Source organism: Oratosquilla oratoria, chromosome 34, assembly GCF_046742065.1.
Source record: "Oratosquilla oratoria isolate Oo_2021 chromosome 34, ASM4674206v1, whole genome shotgun sequence".
NCBI lineage: Eukaryota > Metazoa > Arthropoda > Malacostraca > Stomatopoda > Squillidae > Oratosquilla > Oratosquilla oratoria.
Window position 1 is genome coordinate 40550290 of NC_134810.1, and position 27500 is coordinate 40577789.

General features: G+C 37.6%; 1 protein-coding gene across 2 annotated transcripts in view; it reads right to left on the bottom strand.

The window, feature by feature from the left end:
* Positions 1 to 27500, bottom strand: part of LOC143018223 (hemocytin-like) — a 184722-nt gene that overhangs the window by 104798 nt on the left and 52424 nt on the right. Inside the window, exons 30-40 of one of the 2 annotated variants that reach the window (XM_076173462.1) lie at positions 27242 to 27400; positions 25978 to 26098; positions 24316 to 24444; positions 23565 to 23721; positions 18812 to 18974; positions 18374 to 18490; positions 17457 to 17652; positions 17028 to 17092; positions 11087 to 11261; positions 2902 to 3023; positions 1492 to 1633 (exon numbers count right to left, since the gene is read on the bottom strand). In XM_076173462.1, the coding sequence (XP_076029577.1) occupies positions 1492 to 1633; positions 2902 to 3023; positions 11087 to 11261; positions 17028 to 17092; positions 17457 to 17652; positions 18374 to 18490; positions 18812 to 18974; positions 23565 to 23721; positions 24316 to 24444; positions 25978 to 26098; positions 27242 to 27400 (1546 nt within the window). Of the gene's footprint in view, positions 1 to 1491; positions 1634 to 2901; positions 3024 to 11086; positions 11262 to 17027; positions 17102 to 17456; positions 17653 to 18373; positions 18491 to 18811; positions 18975 to 23564; positions 23722 to 24315; positions 24445 to 25977; positions 26099 to 27241; positions 27401 to 27500 lie in introns of both variants that reach the window. The other variant, XM_076173461.1, reaches the window with a different exon arrangement.

Genomic DNA, 27500 nt, shown 5'->3' on the forward strand with positions numbered 1-27500 from the left:
CTTACCACCAAAATCTGATCCGTGCAACCCCTATCTTTCCTAAACCCACACTGTTCCTCACCAATTACTCCCTCTGTTCCTCTCCTAATCCTCTCAATCAAAACCCTCCCATAAGCTTTCCCAACTACACTCAACAAACTGATCCCTCTGAAACTACTACACTCACATTAGTCCCCTTTTCACTTGTAAAGTGGAACTATACAGGCACTCCTCCAGTCCTCCAACACTCTACCCTCTCTTAAACAAACATTAAATAACCTCACCAGCCAGTCCACCATCACTGTACCTCCTTTTTTTAGGCATTCTGCATGACATCCATCCAACCCAGGTGCCTTACCTGTTCTCATCATCTTAACAACTGCCTTCACTTCATCTTTCCTTATTTCTCCTCCATTTTCCTCACTCATCATGGTCATTTTCTTAGTGCTTCCCACTGCAACTACCTTTCCCTCCCTATCCTCTTTCACATTGAGCAATTTCCTAAAATACTCTGGCCATCTTCCTTTTACTGTCGTCTCTTCCATTATCATCTCTTCATCTGCACCTTTTACCTTTTCTTCTCTACTTGATTTGCCTCCTCTTCCTGTCTTTATTTCTTTCCAAAACATTTTTTTATTACTTTCAAAATTTTATGTCATACTCTTACCCCATTTTACATCTGTCGCACACAGCATCAGCTGCCAAACGTATGATTCATCACACTACTCAAATTATAAAATATAAAGTCACTGCTGTATTACTCATTCTCTTTTACTCTGAGTAATACTAAACACAAAAACATGATCAAACCAGTTCATAGAATCCAAGGGTAACTCATGTACAAATGCAAAAAAATATATATAATCAACATGCCGATGCTGGCATCCTCATGTACCTACTTGTGCCTCATGACACCCATGTGGGCATCATCATACCAAAGCGGTTAAGGTGAGTGTTGCTCCTTTTCTGTATCCTACAGTTAGGTAAATATATACACACTCAGATCTCACAACAAGCACTTGGGGGACTGACCTACTAACTCCATGCTCCACCTGACTTCCCCAGATATCAAACCATCCAAGAAATCCCACCATGACAAACAAGAACTACTCTGGCATGGTTGCATTCAGGTCATCACCCATCACTGAAGCAGAACCAACATAGAATAGGTCTGGCTACAGACTCAAGTTTCACAAAGTGCTCTCACCACACAAAATACATGAGGCACCTCATACTGCACTGCCCTACTCTTGCTCTATCCAGACAAGATAATATTTCTTTCTTGAGTGACTTATGGTCCAATCCAGTGCCTCTTGCTACTTATCTTGGAGCCATAGATCTCCTGCGAGAGGCCTGTCACAATGGACTAATTAACTAATATGCTACCTAAATTGACAAAATAATATCCAGTGTCTTAAGTCATTCAACCCAATTTAAGGACATGTAAAGTAAAATAAAAACAACCATTAGTGTAGACTTTCATAGTAGTATCCAATATGCATATAAACTTACCTTCACACTCTTTTCTTTCCTCTACTACTACTGAAGGTGAATAACATCCATCGTGCAGAAAGTAAAGGCCATCTGGGCATACCTCTTCCCGCCAAGCTGTGCCATCACATGTTTCATATCGAGAGCAATCATCATAGACGTCCTAAAGAAGAAAAAAGGATTGTACTTCTGCAGTTTGTAGTTCCCCTCATTCCCAAAAGATAGGAAAGATACAAAAGAAAATCATAAAAGAGGAAGGATATGCAGAGAAAAATGGGGAGTTTTTGAAGACAGTATGTATTAACAGTTAGAAATGTATAGGAAAGCACAATCAATCTGTTGCTTTTGGTCTTTTTTGCAAAAGACCTGTGGCCTTCAAGTAACCAGCAACAGCCTCCTGGCAAGACCATAACTCACAAAGTACAAACAGTACACATTTAAGATTGAAATAAGAATATGGTGGGATGATAACATGTGCACAATGTCTAGTGAAATGAAACAGATGTTTAAAAAGTACAAGAGTTGTAGGAATAATTTTGTAACCAGAAAAATTTTGCCTGTTACATAATCAAGTTATGGGATAAATTACCACTGAAGCAATTATACAGGTAATACTGTTCAGTTTGAGCAGTAACTACCTAGATACACAAATACCCTGTAGCACCCCATAGGAAGGAAAGAGTAATGAGGGGAGATGGAGAAGACAAGTAATTCACAGAGGTTCCTAATACAGAAGAAGAAATTGAAAGCAATAGTCTTAGAATAAAAAGGTAGATATGAACATTACTGCACAATGCATATACATTAGTGTTGATGAAAAGGGTAAAAATCATATTCCAGGAATTAACATTTGGAAGAAATGGTGGGATACCTTGCCACAATATTTATTTATCTGAGGATTTATCTGAGGATATAAGCTATGTATTGAAATCCAAACATTGAAGGAAATCCAAATTCTTTATCACAAGAGTCCATGTGGCTTTTCACAACATAAACAGGAAAATATTTAAATAGTAGTTCTTGTACATATTTACTACAGCATTAGACTTATCAGCTTCAGTAATAGGTAAGTAATTGTCTTTTTTTGGCTTTACCATACCACAAAGAATGTTCAAGAGGAATAATCTGGAGTTTGTCCAATATATTCCCTAATGTCAACTTACATGGTATGGCACATAGTCTCATTTTCACCATGTTTTCTACTCAGGAAATCCAATTGACATGTGTGTAGAGTTATGACAGTTTGATAAAACAGCTTTGCCTCAGGGACCCCAACCCTGGGCTGTACAACTCTTACCACAAAGCTAGGATGCTACCAACCATACCACACAATGAAATTATTCAAGTAAAGTTCAAAAGTTACACAAGAAATGAACTATTTTTTAAAGAAAAGAAGGCAATCAAGGAATATGAAATACAAATACTAATTACCCGCAGTTCTCCATAAATGCACACGGGCCTTGTTGTTGTAGTTGAAGGGGTTGTTGTTGAGGTTGTAGGAGGTACAGGTAGACCACAGTTGCAGAATACTTGAATCTCATAATCATGACATCCTAAAAGAAAATAAATAAGTCAAAATAAATCAATTCACGATCTCTAATCTCCATTATAAAATACCGTAGGCCCCAAGGAATTTAGTCATGGTTACCACAAGCCCATAAGTCCCTCAGGGGAAAAAATATTGTGGTGTTGTCTGAAATGAGCAAGCTTAGGGCAGTACAAGGTGACATGTTCTCATCTTCTGTAAGGTGACTGTATCTGGGGCATATAATATCTTTCCAGGCCAATTATGTGTTGGTATTGTTTTAATGCTTGGCATCTGAGTACAGGTGGGTTTATGTTATTTGACCAGGCCCCAAGAGTATTTTCTCTTCATGGTTTATGTCAGGAGGTATTTATTTCAGTACTTTATATGTATGGAATGGGGATGGAATGGGTGGGAGTGGATTTTATGCCTTTGTTTTTTAGCTACCTCCCTTGTAAGGGGAAAAAAGCTTTTGGTATATGTATGTACTATATATGTTGGTTCTTAAAAATATTTGTTTCGTAATCTATTTTTGTAATTTGTTTCGTAATTGCTTCTGACCCAGAGCAATGGGTGAGATGCAAAGATGGCTCATCATACAGAAGGAGACAAGATGAAAGGGAGAGAGGGAGGGGTGGTGAATAGGGGTGGAATGGATGGGAGTGGAATTATGCCTTCCGTCTTTGGCTACCTCCCTTGTAAGGGGGAAAAAGCCCTTGGTATATGTATGTATGTAATATGCATGACTTACTAAGTTTTGGATCATATGCTGGACTTGTGACTAACAGCTGTTATCTTCCAAAATGATAGCTCAGAGTCCATATAGTACAATATTTGAGTGATACTCAGACCTTACAGGAAACAAAGAAGACCCATCTAACTATGGACCGGTCTCACTAACAACCACAGTAGCAAAAATTTGTGAAAAAGTTGTCAAAAATAGATGGGTTAAGCATTTGGAAGAAAAAACTATACTGAAGCCAAACCAATTTGGATTCAGACAAGGAAGATCATGTACAACAAACTTGATTTGCTTCTATTCAAGACTAATAGACATAATACAAGAGAGAGATGGGTGGGCAGACTGTGCCTTTCTGGACCTACAAAAGGCATTTGATAAGGTATCACATAAAAAACTAATAAAGAAGATTGAGTCAATAGATGGCATTAGAGGAAAATTATTGGAATGGATGAAAGATTTCCTGATTGGGAGGAAAATGAGAGTAGTAATTAGAGATAAATTCTCAAACTGAGAAGAAGTGATAAGCGGTGTCCCACAGGGATCAGTACTGGCCCCGATCATGTTTGCCATATACATTAATGACGTGGATGAAGATGTAGTGTTATATGAATTTCTTTGCAGATGATGCAAAGATACTAAAGAAGGTAAAAACGGAGGAAGACTGCAACTCATTGCAACAAGATTTGGACAAGATCTGGAATTGGACTCAAAAGTGGGAAGTAAAATTCAATATAAAGAAATGTAGTATAATGGAATTTGGAAAGAGTAAAAACAGAATATCGAAAGATTACAAAATTGGTGAAGAAGAGGTGAAAAAAGTAAACTCAGAGAAAGATCTTGGAGTGATGATCAGCAAGGACATGACACCAGATAAGCATATTGATAAAATATTCGGAGAAACCTACAATTTATTGAGGTCAATTAAAGTGGCGTTTGCTTATTTGGATGAGGAAATGATAAAAAAAATTCTAACTACACTAATAAGACCAAAACTTGAGTACGCAGCAACACTATGGACACCCAGTACCAAAAAGAATATAAAAAAATTAGAAAGAATACAAAGAGCAACATCAACACTAACACCAACTCTTTCCAAACTGACATATGAGCAAAGACTGTCCAAACTAGAACTACCAACTTTGGAACAAAGAAGGGAAAGAGGAGACTTGCTGACTATCTATAGAATAATGAAAGGAATGGAAGTCTTAGATAAGAATGACTTGTTGATATGGGATAATGGTAAAATAAGAGGAGACAAAAAGAAACTAAAAAAGGATAGTTACAGAAGAGATATGAAAAGGAACAGCTTCCCACACAGAGTGATAGATACTTGGAACAAATTAGACAACAAAACAGTGTGTGCAAACACTATTCAAGATTTTAAGAAAAAACTTGATGCTGAGAGATACAAAGATGGGTCACCATGATCATAGCTCTCTTCCCGTATAATACAACTAAGTAAATACACTACGCAACTGTTCCCTTGTTCAATGGAGACAGTAATGGCTTGTAGTATTGTGCAGATTTTATGCACTGAATGAAGAGTAAGATCAAGCATTAGCAGCCTTCAACACTAACCACTATACCATCAAGTCAGTTTTATGTCTTTCTACATAAAGGTGTTGTGGAGTGATGGGAGAAGGTCATGGAAGATGTATGAGTGTATGATACATAATCAAGGATGAGTATAATTATCACCAAATAGTTTAATGATTACCTCTACATTTTTGACAGGGAATGGGGCTTATGCCACCATGAAGTCTCTTCTATTCTGCCTTTTAGTTCTAGTTTTCAGGTGGATTGCTTCCAGATTATGATTTGTAACAACTTATTATGAGCAACATGTTCTGATCTTAGCTATATACATTAGTCTTTCTTTCTCTGTATAAGGAGTCACATCAAAGATTATTATCTTAAGTAATAATTATGATTTAACATATCTGATTTTAGTTATATTACTTCTTGTTTAAACGCATCTGGATTCTGTTTTTAAGAGGACCACAATAGAAATAACAGTCATGTGCTTTTTTGTGCCATCCTTGCAATTTTTATACATACATATACCAAGGGCATCTTCCCCCTTACAATGGAGGAAGCCAAATTTAAAGGCATAAATCCACTACCACCCATTTCATCCCCATCCACTCCACTCCCATTCACCATCCCTCCCTCCCTCTTTTCTTGGCTCCTCCTGGATAATGGGTCATCCCTGCATCTTACCCACAGCCCCTGGGAGCAATGCAGCACGACAAAGCACATCCACAGCAAGGCCGCTTCATATAATCAGTGACCCCCCTCTTATGTTCCATGTTTCTTCCCTATACAATGCTGTCAGTACAATCACCCCTTCATACAATCTCCTCTTAGTATCCATTTCCACATGTCTATTTGTCATTACATTTTTTAATACCCCAACACTTTTACTTGCTTTTTTTCTATCTACATTCTACCTCCACCTCCACTCCTCCCTTTCCCATCACATTCACCCCCAAGTATCTAAAGCTATCCACTTCCTCCAGTCTCTCTCCCTTAATACTCACTTCCAATTTGCTGCCATATTCTCCTCTTGTACATCTCATCACCTTTTACCCACATTTATCTTCAACTTCCTCCTTTTGCACACCATCCCAAATTTCATCACTATCTTCCTTAATTCCTCCTCTGATCCTGCTACAAGTGCAGTGTCATCAGCAAACAACAACTGACTTATCTCCCATTTTTCTCTATTTTCTTTCACCATTTCCAATCAGCCATTACCTCTTGCAGCACCCCATTCATGTATAAATTGAACAGCCATGGCAACATATCTCAGATCATTCACTCTCTTCATTTCTAATTCTATCACAGGCTCTACTTCACTCAGATTCAATTCTTCCACCTTTCTGTCACTTTTCACAATAACCATTACCCTTCCACCCATTTCATCTTCTCTATCTCTTCTCTAGGAGGTGTATGTATTGTTCCCCAGCTGTAGATCAACATGTTTTGGGAGTTTGGTCTCCACTGAGCACAAAATATCAGGCTCGTTTACCCTCAAGTAGTCATTTATCTCCAACCTGGCCAATAGTAAACCAACTACATTAGCATACTCTCAGGGTATGTAATGGGAAAAAGGTTGAGAATCCCTGGCTTAGGAAGTGATATAGTCCAAGCTCAAACAATACATAAATTCAAATCTAAATATGATAATTGGAAATCAAGGACACAGATTAAGTTGGAACCATAAATGAATTTGAGGCTAGGTTGGATAAATAATTAGAGAACAGGAGATGGAATCCAATGAGCATTGCTCCTGTTCCTGTATACTACAATTAGGTAAATACACATGAGCAATCAGTTCTGCTTTAGATCCAGAAGATTATGTGTGCCAAACCTTTTAAGCTTTTACTCATGAGTTATAGATGTGCTACAAGAGGGGGCTGGGTGGATTGTGTATACCTAGATCAAGATATGGCCTTCAATAAAGTTCCTTACAATCAACTGCTAAACAAACTGGAACGTATTGGAGGACTAAGCAGTAAACATCTTGCATGAATGAAATATTTCTTAACAGGTGCATATATGAGTAGATTAGTGAAAATTAAGATGTCAGGATAGAGGGTGGGGACTACCCGAGTCCCACAATGGTCAGTATTCACTTCTGTAATGTTCCTTAATTCTTTCCTTTACCATCTCTACGATTTCACCTCCTCATAACAATACTGTCCCCCATGGACAGAAGTGCTGGTTATTGCCATCAAAATACTAAGAAAAAATAAAACTTTTGAACAGCCTCTCTGATATGAGGTGATATGTAAGACTCATGACCATCTGCTGTTAGTCTCCCAGATGAAAACTTCAGAACTCTGAAATCTGATCTGAGTAATACTGTGACCTTACACACACCACACATGCATTTCATTATATGGATGAAGAAATAATGAAAACACTCATCAAAACCCTGATACATCCAAGACTGGAATATGCGTCAATAGTATGGTCCCCACACAGTAATATATACAAGATTGAGAGAGCACAAAGGGCAGCAACTAAATTGGTCCCCAGTCTGACAGATAAACCATATGAGGAAAGAGTACAAGTACTGGGCCTGCCAACTTTGAAAAATAAAAGAGAAAGAGATGAAATAATTACAGCATTCAGGTCACCAAAGGCGATAGATTGCATTGATAGAAGAGATGGGAGGACTTTAAGCCGATATGGCAGCCTCGCGAATACACTCGCTCCCCATGACGCCTACGTGTGCGGCCCCGTATGGAAGGGGTTAAGAGGTCATGGAAATAAATTAAGAAAGACCACATGTTGAAAGGATGTGAAGAAATATAGTTTTCTATATAGATGTAAAAATATGTGGAATAGCTCAGAAGGTGATATAGCCTAAGCTCAAACAATACTTGAGTTCAAATTTAAATATGATAATTGAAAATTAAAAATATAGATTAAGTTGGAACTGTACATGAATTTGAGTCTGGATATGTTAGAAATAAGTTTCTTCATTTTGTTTTCTGTGCAAAACTGTCCTCCTGTTTTTAAAAAATCTTTTCCTCATATTCTGATTGATAACTAAAAAAAAATATTATTCTTTTGGCCTCAGTTTTTTTTATTTCTTATTTTTGCCTTCTCTAAGAGCTTCCGTGTCTCTGCACATTCCTCTTCATTTGCATCTTTCCAATCCGAATATTTTTCCAACTTTTCTTCTTGCACTAACTTGCAAGACTTGCTGATTATTTCATTTGTTACTGCCTCCAACTTGAATTTTATATTAATTGGACATGAGCTATTTCTCATGCCCACAATCATGTATTTATCTAAATGTAATATATGAGGAGCAATTCTCATTAGGTCCTGTCTTCTATTCTCTAATTTTCTAACATACCTAGACTCAAATTCATATACAGTTCCAACTCATTCTATATCTTTGATTTCCAGTTATCACATCTAGATCTAAACTCATGTATTGTTTGAGCTTGGGCTATATCACCTTCTAAGCTATTCCACATATTTATACATCTCTATGGAAAAATGTATTTCTCCACATCCTTTCAACATGTGGTCTTTCTAAATTTACTTCCATGACTTCTTAAAGCCCTCCCATCTTAAATCAGGAGATCTCTTCTATCAATCCAATCTATCCCCTTTGGTGACCTGAACACTGTAATCATGTCACCTCTTTCTATTTGATCTTTCAAAGTTGGTAGACCCAGTACCTTTAGTCACTCCTCATATGATTTATCTGCCAGGCTAGGGACCAGTTTAGTTGCTGCTTTTTTGTATTCTCCTAATCTTGCTTATATCATTCACTCTATGTGGGGACCATACTATTGATGCATATTCCAGTCTCTCCATAATCCTGCTAATATGCCTGTCAGGTGACAAGTTGTCTTTTATCAACACTCCCAAGTCTCTCCTCTTTTGCTTTTGTAATGTGTTTGATTCCCAATGAATACTTTAAGGATGGCCTTTTGCTGCTATTATCCATTTCCAGTAATTCCCATTTTTTTAGTATTGAACTTCATTTCCCATTCTTGGCTCCATGCAAGAATAGTATCTAGATCTTCTTGCAGTATTCTACCATCCCCCTGCTTTTTCACTCTTCTTGAGATTTTTGCATCATCTGCACACATGCTGGCATAGCTTGTTGTTCTTTCCATCATGTCATTAACATAGACAAGAAACATTATTGGTGCAAGCACTGAACCTTGTGGAACTCTGCTCATTAATCCTTTCCAGCTTGACATCTTGTCCTTTACTAATGTCCTCATGTATCTTTCTTTCAAAAAGTCTTTAATCCAATCTAATAGTTTGCCTCTCAGTCCTCCAACATGCTCCAATTTCCACATAAGTTGACTGTGAGGTACTTATCATATGTCTTCTCTAGGATCCAGGTACATGCACTCCACAAACCCCTCTCTCTCTCTTAGTACATCAACCACTTTTGAGTAAAACCAAAAAAGGTTCAACACATATGACCTTCCAGATCTGAAGCCAAACTGACTGTCTGTCAGAATGTTCATCTCTTCAAGATATGTGTGTGTATTTACCTAGTTGTATTTACCTAGTTATATTTTATGGGATGAGAGCTATGCTCATAGTGACCTGTTTTCATATCTCTCCACATCCAGTTTATTCTTAAAGTCATGTATAGTTTTGGCACTCACTGTTTCTCCATTTAGTTTGTTCCAGACATCAATCACTCTATGTGGGAAGCTATTCTTTTTCAGGTCTCTTCTGTAGCTGTCCTTCTTTAGTTTCTTTTAGTGTCCTCTTGTTTCTCTTCTGTCCCACTTTAATAAGTCGTCTCTATCAAGAATTTCCATCCCTTTCATAATTCTGTTAATGGTCAACAAATCACCACTTTCTCTTCTCTGTTCCAGTGTTGACAGATGTAATTTTTTCCAATCTTTGTTCATATGTCAGATTTGACAGTGTAGGTGCCATTTTTGTCACTGCTCTTTGGATTCTTTCTAATTTTCTTATGTTCTTCTTTGTGTATCTACCTAATTGTAGTATAGAGGAGAGGAGCAACATTCATTGGGTCCAGTCCCCTATTCTCCAATTCTCATCATACCTAGCCTCAAATTCATGTACAGTTCCAACTTAATCTATATCCTTGATTTCCAATTATCATATTTAGATTTGAACTCATGTATTGTTTGAGCTTGGGCTATATCACCTTCTAAGCTATTCCATGTATTTATGCATCTATATGGAAAACTGTATTTCTTCACATCCTTTAGACATGTGGTCTTTCTTAATTTGTTCCCATGACCTCTTAAAGCCCTCCCATCTTTAATCAGATCTCTTCTGTCAATGCAATCTATCCCCTTTAGTGACCTGAATACTGTAATCATATCACCTCTTTCTCTTTGATCTTTCAAAGTTGGTAGACCTAGTGCTTTTAGTCTTTCCTCATATGGTTTATATGCTAGGCAGGGGACACACTTTTTGTTCTCTTAATCTTGCTTATATCCTTCAATCTGTGTGAAGGCCTACTGACACATATTCCAGTCTTGGACAGATTAGGATTTCAATGAGATTTTTCATCATCTCTTTGTGTATATGTGTATTTACCTAATTGTATTTACCTAATTGTAGTATACAGAAAAAGAGCAACACTCATTAGGTCCCATCCCCTATTCTCTAATTTTCTAACATACCTAGACTTGAATTTATGTATAGTTCCAACTTAATATATGTCCTTGATTAACCCTTCCAAACAAGGTATCATATTTTTCTAAATTTTATTTTACAAATAATTTCTATTCTGCTAAGGTGGAGGGTGGGGATGGACCCAAGACTGAAGAGACAAAGACAGGTAATGCTGAAAACAACTACTGTGAAGTACATCTCACCATTAGGTGCTTGGTTTTCCCCTAAACAGACAAGACCATTCTTCCTGTCACAGACAATGTTCTGGCGTTGTGTCCTCAGGTTCCTGTCAGCAGGGCGGCAGGACACAATCACAATCTGGTGATCCTGGCAGAATGTGTACCTCTCACGAAGGTCATCAAAGCCTTCTATGTCATCCTGAAAATCATGGATTGTCATTAACCTCCTAAATATGAAAAAGAAAATAATATCCTGATATGGGTTATAATATACTGTATTTACCGATACATGTAACTTTCAATATAATTATCTAATTGTATTTTCTTAGTAATGTATATGAAAAGCTACACTTATGGAGTCCCATCTCTTTGTTTTTGTCACAGCCTATATATATATATGTATATATATATATATATATATATATATATATATATATATATATAAATATATGTATAGAGATATATATATATATATATATATATATATAAACAGATATATCTGTAAATATATATATATATATATATATATATATATATATATATAGGTGAAATGGGCGGGGGGATGGGGGGTGAGGTAGTATGTGTGTGAAAAATTTGACGCAGCCCAAAGGGATTTCTCCCCGTCTTCTCTTTTTCTGCATGGGAGGACAGAGAGGGGGGTTGCCGATTTAATGAAGCCGGCTTGCTGTGGATGTGCTGTGTCTTGCGACACTGCCTCTGACCCAGGGCAGTGGACAAGGTGCAGGGATGACCCATCATCCAGGAGGTGCTAAGATAAGAGGGAGGGTGGAGGGGTGTGGAGTGTATTCAGGGATGGAATGGGTGGGAATGATTTTATGCCTTTTCCTTTTTGGCTACCTCCCTTGTAAGGGGGAAAAAGCCTTGGTATATATATATTTATTTATATATATATATATTTATATATATATACACACATATATATATATACATATATATATACAAATATATATATACAGACGCTCCTCAACTTATGTTTTAGTTACGTTCCGAACAGCCGAACGTAAGTTGAAAATGAACGTAAGTTGTTACTGTACTATACATCCGTAAATTCTATTACCGTATCTTATAAAACACCCCTAAATCATTAATTATACACATAACATTGTAAAATAATAACATTAATTTCAAATAAATTAAATTCAAGCAACATAAATTGAGATGGTGGAGGAGGAGGGGGAGGAGGAGGAGGAGGAGGAGGCAAGGCATGTTTAGTCTGTCATTTGTGCCATGTAAACAATGGACGCAGCATCATGCGTAAGTATCGTTTGAACTACGGAGAGCGCGCTAAACTAAAAAATTCACTCAAATTTTTTTTTTTTTACAATTTTTTTTACAGTCAGTTCAAACGTAAAATCGAAAAAACGTAAAATGAATGAACGTAAGTAGAGGAGCGTCTGTATATAAAGAATTACCGTATAAGGATGACTCACTGTATAAATATTTATATATATATATATATATATGTATATATATATATATTTATATATATACATGTATATATATATACATGTATATATATATACATTTATATATATATATATATATACATTTATATATATATATATATATATATATATATGTATATATATATACACACACATTTACAGGGTGTTCAGGGTCAACTTGACACTTTTTCAGAAAGGAAAGAAAAATGGCCAAAGTTGATTTATTTTCAAAATTCAAAGTGCATATCTTAAAGGATCTTTTCCCAAATACTGCTCACTCAATGAAGCTGCCCTGAGCTTCCACCATGTCCTCCAGGTGGGACCTGAACCTGCAACACACAGCCTTCACGGTGTCCTTTGAGAGATGCCTAAACACTAGTTTGATCTTGGCAATCAGCTCCTCCTTGGTGTTACAGGTGGTATGATTGGTGTCTTTTTCAACTGTGCCTCACACATAATAGTCCATGGGGTTGCAATAAGGCGAGTTGGGGGGGGGCCAGATGTTGGGACTGGTGAAGCTGTAGAAGTTCTCAGACAGCCACTTCTGGGTTTTTCCAGAGGTGTGACACAGAGCTGAGTCCTGCTGCCACACATATTGTCTTCCTGCAGCCACCCTCTCCACCCAGTGCTTGACAACAGTGGACAGCAACTCAATATAGGCAATTGAAGTGAGTCTAAGTCCCTCTTCAAAGATGTGGGGCAGCATGATGTGTTCTTCACTGGAAACACCCAAAGACCATCACAGTTTAAGGGGACTTAGCCTTCATGAAACACAAGACTTTGTGTGGACTATAGGCTAGCCTTGCCTGGATCTTGCTGCACCTTTTTTTTGCAGCTTCTTGACGAATTTCATTGTACAGACAGTCAGAATGCCTGCTATGATCCTGCTAGCCACTGCTTCCACATCTCTGTCACAATTCTCCAGCTCACATCTCACAGCCTCCATGGTATTCAAGGAGCACTGAGCTACAGCTAAGATTTCTGAATTTTTTAATCCAGCATGAATCATCATGATGCAGGTCACTCTCTTCCAATATTCCAGAGCTTTCCAGTCATCCATGCTCTCTAGTTCTCACACCCACCAATAGTACACAGAATCAGCTATCCATTGCACTGCTTTGCGGATGACACAAAATTATTAAAGAGAATAAACTCCGAAATAGACTGTGACTCATTGCAGAATGATCTGAACAAAGTCTCATAGTGGAGCAAGAGATGGGAGGTAGAATTCAACATCAAGAAGTGCAATATGATTGAATTTGGAAAAAGCAAGAAGAGAATAACAGGACAGTATAAATTTGATGGAAAAGAAGTAAAGAAAGTAAATTCTGAAAGGGACCTAGGAGTAATTATCACCAAAGACATGTCACCAGATAAACATATAAATAAAACAGTCGGAGAAACATACAATTTGTTGAGATCAATAAAAGTGGCCTTCAAATACCTGGATAAGGAAATGATCAAGAAAATATTACAAACACTGATAAGGCCAAAACTGGAATATGCAGCACTGACATGGTCACCCAGTACAAAAAAAGAATATAAGAAAATTAGAAAGAATACAAAGAGCAATGACAAAGTTGGTCCAAACACTTGCAAACCTGACATATGAACAAAGACTGGTCAAACTGGAATTGCCAACCCTAGAACAAAGAAGAGAATGAGGGGACCTACTAACCATCTACAGAATTATGAAAGGAAAAGAATGCCTTGATAGAGAGGACTTATTAAAGTGGGACAGAGGAAAAACAAGAGGACATGCAATGAAACTCAAAAAGGATAACGTCAGAAGAGTGATAGATATATGGAGCAAATTGGATGAAGAAATAGTGTGTGCAAACACAATACAAGAATTTAAGAACAATCTTGATCTTGCGAGATACAAAAACAGGTCACCATAAGCATAGCTCCCCGTCCCATATAATACAATTAGGTAAATACATTCTTGGAAAGAGAGTGACCATTCCAAAATGTTGGAAGACACAAGGCATACATTAAATGAAATATTGAAAAAAGGAGGAAACTTAGTAATTATGGGTGACTTTAACACTAAAGAAATATGTTGGAAGGAGATGACAGTGAAAGGCGGAAAGGACCTTTGGGGAAACATACTACTGGACATGACAACTGAATACACAATGACTCAATGGGTAGAAGAGAATACCAGATATAGAAATAATGAAGAACTGTCGAGACTAGGTTTGATATTTATGTCAGAGCCTGAAATTGTGGATAAAATGGAATACAAGACACAAATTGGGAAGTGACCACATACTACTTGAGTCAAACTAAAAGAAGAAATACATTGGGGAAGAAATGAGAAACACAGAAAAAGAAGACTGATGTATAACAAAATGTATTTTGAGAAACTTAGAAAATTCTTTGAAAAAGTGAGTTGGGAAAACTTCTTTAATGAAGAAACACAGGTGAAAGAGAAATGGACAATATTAAAAGAAATCTATAATAAAGGAGTGAATAAATATGTACCAAAACAAAAATGGAAGAAAGTGTACCTTAAGTGCTGGTACAACAAAAATGCAGTGAGGCAAAAGATAAGAGACAAAGCTTGGAAAATAGGAAAAAAAAAAAAAAAAAAACCAGGTAAGTGGCAAATATATATCAAACTAAGAAATGGATATGTAACAATCCACAGGGAAAAAAAAGAAACTATGAAAAAGACATAATAGACAAATGTAAAGATCAACCTAAATTATTCTATAGATATGTAAATGGTAAACTAAATAATAAACAGGAAATAATGAAACTACATCAAGGAAATACAGAATATATAGAAGATATAGAAATGGCTGAAATTATAAATAAACATTTCAAATCTGTATTCACAAAAGAGAATATACCCAATTGGGATGAGGGACAGGGAGAAAGATCCCCCAAATTAATGAAATAATTGTGATACAGAAAGAAATAAGGAACCAAATAACGAATCTTGATGCCAGAAAATTACACAGCCCAGACAGAATTGCAAACTGGATACTAAAAGAATATATAGATGAATTGATGGACAAAATATATATGATAATAGATTGCTCACTGAAAGAAGGAAAGGTACTGCAAGACTGGAAAAATACCAGGGGGAAACAAGGAAGACCCAACAAACAATAGACTGGTCTCCCTTACAAGCACAATAGCTAAAATTTGTGAAAAAGTCATCAAAAGTAGATGGACTAAACATCTGGAAGAGAACAATATACTAAATCCAAAACACTTCTGTTTTAGACAGGGAAGATCATGTGCCACAAATCTGATTTGTTTCTATTCAAGGTTAATACATACAATGCAAGAAAGTGATGAATGGGCAGACAGTGCTTTCCTGGACTTACAAAAGGCATTTGATAAAATACCACAGAAAAAACTATTAAGAAAACTCGAAACTACAGGAGGTGTACAACGAAAATTACTGAAATAAATGGAATATTTCTTGCATGGTAGAAAAACGAGAGTGATGCTCAGAGATAAAAACTCTACCTGGGAAGAAATGATAAGTGGAGTCCCACAGGGTTCAGTAGTGGTTTCAATAATGCTTGCTATATATATGTAAATGACATGGATGAAGGTTTAGAATGTTACATGAAATTCTTTGCAGATAACGCAAAACTACCAAAGAAAGTCAGTATGGAAAAAGACTGAATCGCTACAGAGAGACCTGGACAAAGTCTGGGGATGGAGTCAAAAGTGGGAAGTGAACTTCAACATTAAGATATGTTGTATAATGGAATTTGGAAAAAAATAAAGAAAGAATATTAGGGCAATATAAAAACGGTACAAAGGAAGTAAAGAAAGTTAGTTCCAAAATGGACCTAAGAGTAACTATCACCAAAGACATGTCTCCAGACAAGCATATAAACAAAATAGTCATAGAAACCTACAATTTACTAAGGTCAATAAAGGTGGCTTTTAATTACTTGAATAAAGTAATGATAAAAAAAATATTAGTCACATTGATAAGACCAAGAATGGAGTACACTGCAACACTATGGACACCCAGTACAAAAATGAATATAAGGAAAATAGAAAAAATCCAAAGAACAATGACAAAGATGGCCCCAACACTTTCAAAATTGACATACGAACAAAGATTGTCTAAATTGGAACTACCAACCCTGGAACAAAGAAGAGAAAGAGGCAATCTACTGGCCATTTACAGAATCATGAAAGGCATGGAAGTCCTAGACAGAAAAGACTTATTAAAGTGGGACAAAAGAAAAACAAGGGGACATGAAAAGAAACTCAAAAAGGATAGTTATAGAAGAGATCTGAAAAAATACAGTTTTCCCCACAGAGCAGTGGATGTCTGGAACAAATTGAATGAAACAATAGTGTGTACAAACACCATACAAGAATTTAAGAACAAACTAGCTGTTGCAAGATACAAAGACAGGTCACTACGAGCATAGCGCCCCTTCCCATATAATACAACTAGGTAAATAAACATTCAAATAAGAGAATATGATAATATAAAATATAGGATTAATATTTACCTGGGCTGTGTTATTGGGTGTATTGATGTTCATCCAAGAACTAAATCCATCTCTGCAGGCTTCCTGCAGGCTTCCTGCAGAGAAAAAAAAATGCAAGGACTTCTTACACATAATGATCTATATTACTGTGTTAAGTAATACTAATAAACAAAGGTCTCGAACAAAATATTGTAAAGGTTATGACTGTTGTCTTGTGTGAGTACCGTATTTCAGCCAAAGTTAACTCTTTTCTTGTTGTATTGTGGATTTATACTACTGTACCTTTTTGACAATGATTGTGGTGATAATCATCTTCCTTTTTTATCTTGCATTCAACTAAATAAGATCACCAGGAACTTGCCATGCAAAGTATATCACCTCTTTTACAGTGTTGAAGGACTCAGTATTATGCAAACAGGAGAGAGAAACTGAAATCATTCTTTTGCTTACCACAACTGCATTTGACTCGAATTTCATAATCCTTGCAAGGTGTTTGCCCAGGTCCATTATCGCAGGTGAGGCCTGTAAGTGGGTCACAGGTAACGTTGTCGCCAGAATTATACCAAGGCACTTGGGTCCCAATGACTCGGCATTCAATGTCAGTTACTTGATCTGTGGCACAAATAGTGCTTTTGCTGCTGCCAACCTGCCATGGGAGGAAAGTCATAGGCCTGTGCTCAAGAAACTCAGAAGTTGTACAAATTGTTGTTACACAAAATCCATGACATATACAAAGTAATGGTGTGCCCAGTGGAATCTTCTTGAACACCCCAGGGAAGGGCCAAGTAATATCACAAGAATTACCATTGCTTCAAAATTGTCATAGTATTACTCCAGAATGCACTGGTATCATTAGGATATGTAAGACATCTCAGAGGACTTAACCCAAGCTTCTATAACAAGAGGCTACAGCAAAACATATTGCACCTGCCAGGCACTTTAAAGGTAGAACACTACGTTATCTTTACTTCAATTGCTCTTGGCAGCATACAGTACAGAAGAATATTTGAATGTTGTGAGATGAAGGGGATAGGGCTAAGTCCTAGAAAGAGACAAGAGGAGCAGCAGTGGAGGGTAAATTTTCATGATTTCACTGATAGAAATGATGAGGAGATTATGGTATGTCTTTTGGAAACTTGGCAAGAGTGGCACTGGGAATGGTTCTGGTGTTAGTAGTGATGACAGAGGTATCACCATTGGCAGTGGATGGCATTGGTAATAAGAGAAACAGGAAAAAAAAAATGGCTACATATTATAAAAAGACAATTAACATATGGATGCCAGACTGAAGTTGTAAATGGAGATGATGGATTAACAGATATCTTGAAAATAAGGAGAGCATTATTACAATGTATGTATTTCCTTACACCTGGTGTTCCTCCTTTGCTATTGGTGATGACTGGTTCCACATCCATACCATGAAGATCAGCAGGGTGCCCATTGCTATGCCAATAAGTCCAACCATCCACACATACATATATGTCCTGTACATGGAAGGAGATAACAAACTGCATCAAGAGAGAACATTTAGAAAGTCAAGCAGAAGAAGATATGTAAGATCTTCAGACTAATGGTGTATGCAGTACATGCACAAACCAGTAGGAGACCTACAGTACTCAGTACCTAATGAAATCAACCAGATAAAAAGTGAGAAAAAAGAAACTATCACATGGATAATTGTCTGTCTGGGACCTTAGACTTTGACCACCAATTTGGATAAATGATAACCTGGGACAGAATTTCACATTTTTCATATAAAATAGCTTGGGATATCACTTAAAAATTTAGACCGTTTCAGTACTTACAATAATTGGTGTAGCAGGTGTTACATAGTAGGACGTAGAGGTGCTAGTAGAGGTGGTGGTACTGAGTGTGGTAGTGGATGTGATAGTGGTTGGTGTGGTAGTGGGTGTTGTGGGAGTTGTACATGGGCTCCCTTTGCACCGTATTTGGTTACGTGAACAATAGCTGCAAAAGAAAAGAAAATCAATAAACTGTATATCATATTATATATGTTCAACTTTTAAAGAGAAGAATGGCCATGACCAACCCCACCCACACACAAACACACACAAATGTATTGTGGTATATGGACTAAAAGACAAACATGGTCTGGTGAGGTACATGAGAGAAAAAGAAGAAAAATAAAATAACAATAGAAATCCTAAAAAAAAAATCAGAATGGAGACCAGGATGTAGAGAGAGACATCAATGATGTGTATAGAATTGGTCATTATTCTAAGGAAAGAAATAGACCCTTAAAGATAAAATTAAGATCACAAATGGTAGTAGAAGACATATTTGAAAAAGTAGGTAAGTTGGCATTACAATAAGATATGGATAAAAAGAGAAATGAGTATTGAGGAATTAGAAAAAGAGAAGACACTAAGAGATGAAGTTAAGGAAAAAATCGCAAAGAGAACGGAGACCGAAAGCAAGGAATTCTACTGGAGAGTAATCGACATGAGACTTGAGAAAATAGTACATCAGAATGGGCGAACCAAAAACAGAAAAAAAAGATGGAGAAAGGAAAAAAATTAAAAGTGGCCTATACTAACATCAACAAATTAATTTCAAGACTGAATGAACTTAATGATTACCTGTTAAAAGAAAAACCAGACATAATGGGAACTGTGGAGACTAAATTAAAGAGTGCAATACCACCTATCAATGTTGGACAAGGGCTACACAATTACTGGATTAAAAACAGAGACGAAAAACAGGGAGCAGGAATCATGTTCTTGGCCGAGAAAAACTTGAATGTGACAAAAATTGTGGAGGGCAAAGGTAATGTAGAACTGATCATGATAAAAGTTGAAGACAAAGACATGAAAAGTAGAAAGTTTGTGGTGACTTATGTGCCCCCAAAAACGAACACTTGGAAATGTATATGAAAATGCTAGATGATACAAGGCATTCATTAAATGAGATACTAATGGACAGAGGTAACCTGATAATTATGGGGGACTTTAACTGCAGAGAAATTTGTTGGGAGGACATGACAGTGAAAGGTGAAGAAGACTTGTGGGGTAATGTATTACTGGACATGACCATGGAATATACAATGACACAGTGGGTCAGTGAAAACACCAAATACAGAAATAATGAGGAGTCATTGAGACTAGATTTAATGATGTGTAATTTTACATGAGCTTCTTTGCAGATGACACTAAATTGTTAAGGAAAGTAAAAACTGAAACAGATTGCGAATCACTACAGGAAGACCTGAATGAGGTATGGAGCTGTAGTCAGAAATGGGAAGTGGACTTCAAAATTAAGAAGAGTAGCAAAATGGAGTTTGGAAAAAGTAAAAATAGAATATCAAGACAATATAAAATTGGAACTAAGGAGGTAAAGAAAGTGGAATCTGAAAAAGAATTGGGAGTAATTCTCTCAACTTGTCCTATGATAAACAAATAAACAAAATTGTTGGAGAATCCTATAACTTGCTAAGATCAATAAAAGTGGCATTTACATATTTGGACGAAAAAATTATTAAAAAAATATTAGTCACACTGATAACTCCTAGAATAGAATATGCGGTGACACTGTGGTCATCCAGTACCATAAAAGAATACAAAGAAAATAGAAAAAATCCAGAGAGCAGCCACAAAAATGGCTCCTGCACTTGCAAATTTGTCATATGAGGAGAGACAGGCTAAATTGGAGTTACCAACTCTGGAGCAAAGAAGAGAGAGAGGCAACCTACTGACCATTTATAGAATCATGAAGGACACAGAAATACTCAACAAAGAAGACTTGTTAAACTGGGACAAGAGAAACACAAGAGAACATGAAAGAAACTCAAAAAACATAGTTATAAAAAAGACCTGAAGAAGAACAGTTTTCCACATAGAGTGGTGGACACTTGGAACAAACTGGATGAAAAAATATTGTGTGCAAAAACCATTCATGAATTTAAGAGCAAACTAGACACTGCGAGATACAAAGGTGGAACACCACGAGCATAGCTCCCCTTCCTGTAAAATAGAACTAAGTAAATACAACTAGGTAAATACAACCTGTTACCTGGCAGACATATCAACAGGATTGTGGGAGAGACATATGGACTACTGCAGAATATTAAAGTGGTGTTCTATTATATGGATGAAGAAATGATGAAAACACTCATCAAAACCCTAATATATCCAAGACTGGAATATATGTCAGTAGCATGGGCCCCACACAGAGTGAAGCATATAGGCAAGATTGAGAGAATACATAGGGCAGTAACTAATCTGGTCCCCAGTCTGACAGATAAACCATATGAGGAAAGACTAAAAGTACTTGGTCTACCAACTTTAAAAGATTGAAGAGAAAGAGGTGATATGATTACAGTGTTCAGGTCACTAAAGGGGACAGATTGCATAGATAGAAGAGATCTCCTAATTAAAGATGGGACAGCTTTTAGAGGTCATGGAAGTAAATCAAGAAAGACCAAATGTTGAAAGGATGTGATAAAATACAGTTTTCCATATAGATGTATAAATATGTAGAATAGCTTAGATGGTGATATAGCCCAAGCTCAAACAATACATGAGTTTAAATGTAAATATGATAACTGGAAATCAAAGATTTAGATTAAGTTGGAACCATACATGAATTTGAGTCTAGGTATGTAAGAAAATTAGAGAATAGGAGATGGGACTCAATGAGCATTGCTCCTTTCCTGTATACTACAATTAGCTAAGTACAATTCAGTAAATACAAAGATCAGAGGGTTAGTACCCTGGAGAGATAAATATCCTGACAAATAATCATTTTGGTTTTAAATCTGGAAGACTGCATGTCAAACCATTCAAGTTTTTTTTTTAACGTAACTGTTAGTGGGCAAGGGATTGGAGATGGTTAAAGAAAATGGAGAAAAGTGGGAAGTGAGCCAGTTGTTGTTTGCGGATGACACTGCACTTGTGGCAGGATCGGAGGAGGGATTGAGGAAGTTGGTGGCAGAGTTTGGGAGAGTATGTGATAGAAGAAAGCTAAAGATAAATGTGGGTAAAAGTAAGGTGATGAGATGTACAAGGGGTGAAAGTGGCAGTAGACTGGAAGTGAGCATTAAGGGAGAGCGACTGGAGGAAGTGGATACTTTTAGAGACTTGGGTGCAAATGTGGCAGGGAAAGGTGGAGTGAAAGTGGAGGTAGAATGTAGATTGAGAGAAGCAAGTAAATGCCTTGGTGGATTAAAGAGTGTAATGAGGAATAGACATTTGGGAATGGATGCTAAGAGGAGACTGTATGAAGGAGTAATTGTGCCAACAGCACTGTATGGGGCAGAAACATGGAACATAAGAGAAAAAGAGAGAAGGAATTTGAATGTGTTTGAGATGAGGTGTCTGAGAAGTATGATGGGGGTTACTAGACTAGATAGAGTGAGAAATGAGGAGGTGAGGAGGAGAATGGGGGTGGAAAGGGAGCTGGGAGATAGGGTTGATGAAAGAATATTAGGATGGTTTGGACACATGGAAAGAATGAGTGAAGAAAGACTAGTACAAGAGGTGTGGAAGGCAGATGTGGAGGGAGTGAACATGAGGGGGCGTCCTAGGATGAGGTGGATGGATGGGGTGAAGGGGGCTTTGGGGAAGAGGGGAATGTCTGTTGAGGAAGGACGGGAGAGGGCAGAAGACAGGGGTGAATGGAGAATGGTTGTATATGGATGATGTTGTGATAGCATGAGGTGGAATGGGCGGGTGGATGGGGGGTGAGGTAGTATGTGTGAGCAAATTTTGACGCAGCCCAAAGGGATTTCTCCCCGTCCTCTCATTTTATGCAATGGGGGGACGGAGAGGGGGGGTCGCCAATTTAATGAAGCGGCCTTGCTGTGGATGTGCTGTCTTGCAACACTGCTTCTGACCCAGGGCAGTGGACAAGGTGCAGGGATGACCCGTCATTCAGGAGGTGCTAAGATAAGAGGGAGGGTGGAGGGGTGTGGAGTGTATTCAGGGATGAAATGGGTGGGAATGATTTTATGCCTTTTTCTTTTTGGCTACCCCCTTGTAAGGGGGAAAAAGCCTTGGTATATGTATGTATGTATGTAACTGTTATCCCCTTCCCCCTCCTACTCTTTTTCCTCCTATTGATTGGTGACACAGAAACAGACTAACACTTATACAAAAAAAAAAAAAAAACAGCATTTCTTCACTGAGATTTATGGAAAGGAGCTAAGCTGTTACTATTGGGCAGTCTTCAGTCAGTGAAATTCATGACAACAGCTATTATCATCATAGCAAGGTTCCTGTTTTAGATGTACACCCAGAATTCCCTAAATTTATTTCCATTACCACTGTGCAGGCGGTGAAGTACATAATTCTATGATTTTTTGTGTACAGTTTGACAATTTTTATATACCCCTTTATGAATATGGTTCCCACTTTTAGTCTAGCTTGGTTTTCCCACTTCACCTATACTAAACTTCATACAGCCCTCTACAAGGTCTATAAGAATCTCTTTCCCCTTACAGACTAAATGGATCCCATGGAGAATAAGAAGTTCCCTGTGTTTTGAAGAGATGTGTGTTTTAGTTTAGTTACTTTTTCACATAGTTATTTGATAGGAACTTACCAACTGTGGCAGGCATCTGAGGAAATCAAGTCTCCCTCATAGTATAGGACACCATCCTTCTGGAGGCATGGCGTCTTGCACTCCTTGACTGGCACACAACGCTTATCTTCCATACTCAAATACACTTTCCCTTCAGGGCAGCCTTCTAACTTACATCCTGTATAAGAGGCAAGAATATGCAGACATTACTTTGTTCACAAAATGTATACAACTACATATAAATATAAATATATATATATATATATATATATATATATATATATATATATATAAAACTTAAACCCACTCTCGGAGCAAGATAAGCTGAGATACAGGGTAAACCATATATTTCGACCGCTAGCTGTGGTCCTCTTCAGCAGTTACAATCATTGGGTACATAGACAAGAACATATATACAGAGGAGAAAGCTACAAAAGGGAACTAGGTAAGCCTCAAGTCACGTGCCCTGAATGGGGTAGGACGTTTCATCCTCTGGAGATGAATTTATTAACTGCCAAACTAGTAATGGCATCTGGTGACCATTAACCTTTAGAAGTGTTGTAATTTGAGATCTGTTTTATCAATGAGGACTCAATCATTTTTCTTTTAAAACTACAATGTGATTTATATACTGTAGCTGTATTCTTCCAATCTATTCTGTGATCTAAAAGACTTGAATGTGTGTGTGTTTGTGTCATGCCTCAGGTATCCAGCAAACTGAATGTGAGTTTCATAGTTCATTTGGCACCTCTCTTTACTGCACTTAACATACCTTCAACACAAGTGTCTGCATGGCACATTTTGGAGATGGCTTTGATGACTAGATGGTTCTCACAGGTGGTTTCTGGACATGTCTCAATGCAGGGCTCATAGTGGGAGCAGTTGGCATCACACTGGATGGCTGTGGCAGAAAAAGAATTGTTGAGTACCTTTAATAGAAGGTTTCCCCTCACCTAGAATCATTCAGTTGTAATCAGAGTTGAATCACCAGAGAACCACCCTCCCTAATGGATTAACTAAAATAGATTTTCAACTAAAAAAAATTTACTATCATTTTCTGGTTAGCATCACATGATTTTATCTGGTTCCTGAAGTATTTTCTGAAAATATCTATAGTTGCAAAGGCACTCCCTGATTAAAGGGTAAAGGTATAGTGGAGCTTCTCAGAGCTGAATAGATTTTTTGGGGCAATTTTATTCACCTGAGGGTATCTCATCCACCCAACATTCTCTCAACAATAGGGTAACCCTTTTGCTCCATTTTACAACTTGAGCATTTATCTTGGCTGCCAACAGGTGATTCCATTAGCAAAGAGGAATTCTCCCCCCCCCTGCCCAGTGAAAGGTGTTTCTTTCAGCTGAATAAAATGAACTGATGGCAGTGAGTATAAAACACAACAAAAGGTTTCATAAATAGAGGACCACAACACATTTAACCCTTTTGCTGTGTGAAGTATTTCCCCTCAACTGAATAGAACCACCCAGTGGCAGCTACAGTAAAGACCAAAGTCATAAAATACAGCAACACGGTTTAGGATGTGTGGGTTGAGAATTACAATGTAGCTGTGGGGGGAGTGGAAGGGTGTTACCGAGATGAATCACAACCATTGAGATTTAGGAGATCTGCTTTGTTGACAGGGAGTGGAAAAGGGTGAGAGAGTTCCAAGGGTCTTTGACTACAGTACTACCTCTCATTAACGGACTAAAAGGGGGGTAACAGTGTCCGTTGATGTGAATAATCCGTTGATTTGGAGTGGTTTTTGGGTGGCATAGTGATTGCACAGCACTAAACAACAGCAACAAAAACACCGACAACACAGCGAAAACACCGCAAACACAGCTAATTAACGTCCATTAATGAGAGGTAGTACTGTACTTATCTGATTCTGTATCTGACAAAAGAAATCACATGGTGGATGCATAAAGATATGGAACACTCCTGAGTTGATGGGTCTATTGACAGACAATTTTTGTAGTCATCTTCAGAAGACTTTATTCAACTAAGAAATGCTAGACAAGACAGAGAAAAAAAATGTGGATACATTTTGAACTTCAGAAATTCTAATTCCAAGTTTTGACAGTTTTGTTGATCCTATCAGCAGAGCTAGGCACATTACCACTGGACAGGTTGTGCATTACTGAAAAATCTGCATATGTGAATATACATATACACATACACAGTAACGTGGACCACTCTAAGGAAATTAAAATCAGAAATGTATTGACAGAAATGCACCTCAGCTTTTTCGGTAATGCACTACCTGTCTGGCAGAAACACACTACCTGTCCTGTGGTAAAGCACCCAGCTCTGCCTATCAGAATAATCTAAGCAAAGCTAACTTTAACTCATTTGCATTCTGCCCCTCCCCCTCCCGCCTCTTCCTCTTAGACAACTGATGGGAAGAGTCAAGGAAAAAAATCAGTAAGATGCTTACGACAAAGCTCCTGTGATCTCCACCGGACGGGGACACCTCTGGAAGCACAAAGTTGCTCATAGATGGCCACAGCAGTGCACAGGCACTCACAGTCCCCACCCATGTCACAGCTACAAGCATCCTGTAATGTCAAGGGTGATCTTAAGTCAGATTTAGAAGATAAAGTAGGATTTCTCTTCTCTTCCTCTTCTTCTTCTTCTTCTTCTTCTTCTTCTTCTTCTTCTTCTTCTTCTTCTTCTTCTTCTTCTTCTTCTTCTTCTTCTTCTTCTTCTTCTTCTTCTTCTTCCTCCTCCTCCTCCTCCTCCTCCTCCTCCTCCTCTTCCTCCTCCTCCTCCTCCTCCTCCTCCTCCTCCTCCTCCTCCTCCTCCTCCTCCTCCTCTTCTTCTTCTTCTTTCTCCTCCTCCTCCTCCTCCTCCTCCTCCTCCTCCCAGGGTGATATCATCCTGGAATAACACTGGACATCAGTCTCTCTGATATTTCTTTTTCATCTGTTCTCTCAGTATGTACTGCAATCAAATTTTGCAGAAAATATGTTTTTGTTTTCAGAGAACATGTAGTCACACTTCTTTCCCTTGAGTCTAGAATTACAGTCATTACTGTTATGAGAATACAGGATTATTACACTAATATCAATGTATTGTCCTTTAAGTAAGGAATTCCTTTTAGATATTTCTTTCTAGTGGAACATATATCATGTTTTTCATTATATTATTTTTTAGTCTTTTATCACTTAGGTACCATCATTTGCTTATTGTGTTGCTGCTTTTTCACACTATTTTGTTTGCATTTTTAGTAACAATAATATGGAGTATCTAATACACAACTTTGGCTCAGAAATGTGTGTTTAGGATTTTCTTATTTTATCTATGTATCTGAACAGTACTATATACATACATACATACATATACCAAGGCTTTTTCCCCCTTTCAAGGGAGGTAGCCAAAAAGGAAAAGGCATAAAATCATTTCCACCCATTCCATCCCTGAATAGACTCCACACCCCTCCACCCTCCCTCTTATCTTAGTACCTCCTGGATGACAGGTCATCCTTGCACCTTGTCCACTGCCCTGGGTCAGAAGCAGTGTCGCAAAAAAAAAAAAAAAAAAAAAAAAAAAAAGTACTATATAAATGTGGCTAATAAACTTTCACCATGTACCTACATATCTACATATCAGTCTAGCTCTCATTACTTATCTACATGTCTGTTTATATCATCTATATAATCAATCCATCTGTCTAGCTGAACCACCACAAGAATCCTCACCTGGACACAGCGGTGGTAGAATGCCTTTGGAGGCACTTCAGCATGGCAGGGCTCGAAGACCTCCTCCATCAGAATCTGGCAACGAGACTCAGCCCAAGCTCGGCGTTCAGGGTGTAGCTGGCACTCATCACGGGGAGCACGAGGTGGTCGGCAGTAGCTCTGGGGGTCAAGAAAGGGGTACAGTGAAAGTAAGTCTACAGGATCCTATTTGCATATTTGAAAAAAAAACATTAAAAAAATCAAACAAATAAAATGACAG